At 43.7% G+C, this 1,331-nt stretch overlaps 1 protein-coding gene across 4 annotated transcripts in view; it reads right to left on the reverse strand.

The window, feature by feature from the left end:
• Window positions 1-1,331, reverse strand: part of phf19 (PHD finger protein 19) — a 7,218-nt gene that overhangs the window by 2,560 nt on the left and 3,327 nt on the right. For all 4 annotated transcript variants that reach the window (XM_014329370.2, XM_005947759.3, XM_005947762.3 and 1 more), the window contains exon 5: window positions 89-183. In XM_014329370.2, the coding sequence (XP_014184856.1) occupies window positions 89-183 (95 nt within the window). The remainder of the gene's footprint in view (window positions 1-88; window positions 184-1,331) is intronic.

Raw genomic sequence — 1,331 nt, forward strand, 5'->3', positions numbered from 1 at the left:
GGGTAAGAGAGAGAGAGAGACACACACACGGGTAAGAGAGAGAGAGAGCCACACACACACACACACACACAGGTGAGAAGCATCGTACCCGGACCGCCAGAGCAAAGACGCAGCGTCTGCAGAACCACGGAGTCAGGGTGCCGCTGCCCTCTACTGGAGGAATATGACACTGCTGGTGGAAACCTGACAGACAGGTGATGGTCAGAGCCCAGGATTCACCATGGCAACAGATAAACAAAGAGCACTCAGTCATCGTGACCTTTGACCTTAAATCTGATCATCAGAAAGCATTTCTGCCTTTACTGCAAACAGCGTTTGGTCTAATGTTTCTACTATCAGCTTCAGTCTGAGCTTCTGTTAAAGGTCAGAGGTCATTCACATTAGAAGTATCAGCAGTTATGGAGGAGCTCCGCCTCCTGAGAAAACGCTGATGTCACTGCAAGCCCGTCCAATAAATCCCACCCCGAAACACCATGCAGTAGGGCTGGGCGATATATCGAGTTTTTTAATATATCGATATATTTTTTTATACACAATATGTTACTACGTTACGTTAAAATCATACTTGAGGAACCGCAAGTTTGCCTCTCTTTCGTCCACTTTTGTCTCTACGCAACGTTACTCTGCCTCGCCTCTCCTTCACTGAACACAACTCCCCCATCACCTGCAGGCAACGACAAGATGCACACGGCAGCTATCAAAGAGGAGCTGCTCGTTAAAAAGAAAACATTTGGAGATTACTATTTTAGTGCTGTCAGCGTTAATCTCGTTAAAATGACATTAACGGCATTAATGAGCATTATTATTTAATAAATGTTGATAATTTCTTTCTTTTTTTTCTGAGTAATTTTTTCACGTACATCTGCGCTGTATGTTAATAAAAGTGCCTGTGTGAGACCTGGGACACTGTGTGACTAAGAACTCGCTTTTTCTTCTTACTTTATACCTTTAAAAAAAAATAAAAATATCGAGATACATATCGTATATCGCCATCCAGCTAAAGAATATCGAGATATGAATTTTGGGCCATATCGCCCAGTCCTACCATGCAGTTAGTTTTAGCTTCGCAGGTGTGACCCTCAGTCCAACCTGCAGAAAGCCCACAGGCAAGTAGAGCAGGGCAATATGACCAAAAATATTTATCACGATATAGATTTGAAAATTTGCGATAACGATATAACTGACGATATAATTGACACTAGACAAAATACTTTACAACTCCACAATTTTATTAGTGCAAAAAAACCCCATCCATCCATCTTCGTCCGCTTTATCCGGGGCCGGGTCGCGGGGGCAGCAGCCTAAGCAAAGAGGCCCAGACCTCCCTCTCC

Source organism: Haplochromis burtoni, unplaced genomic scaffold, assembly GCF_018398535.1.
Source record: "Haplochromis burtoni strain Fernald_Lab_line unplaced genomic scaffold, NCSU_Asbu1 Contig_541, whole genome shotgun sequence".
Classification (NCBI taxonomy): Eukaryota; Metazoa; Chordata; class Actinopteri; order Cichliformes; family Cichlidae; genus Haplochromis; species Haplochromis burtoni.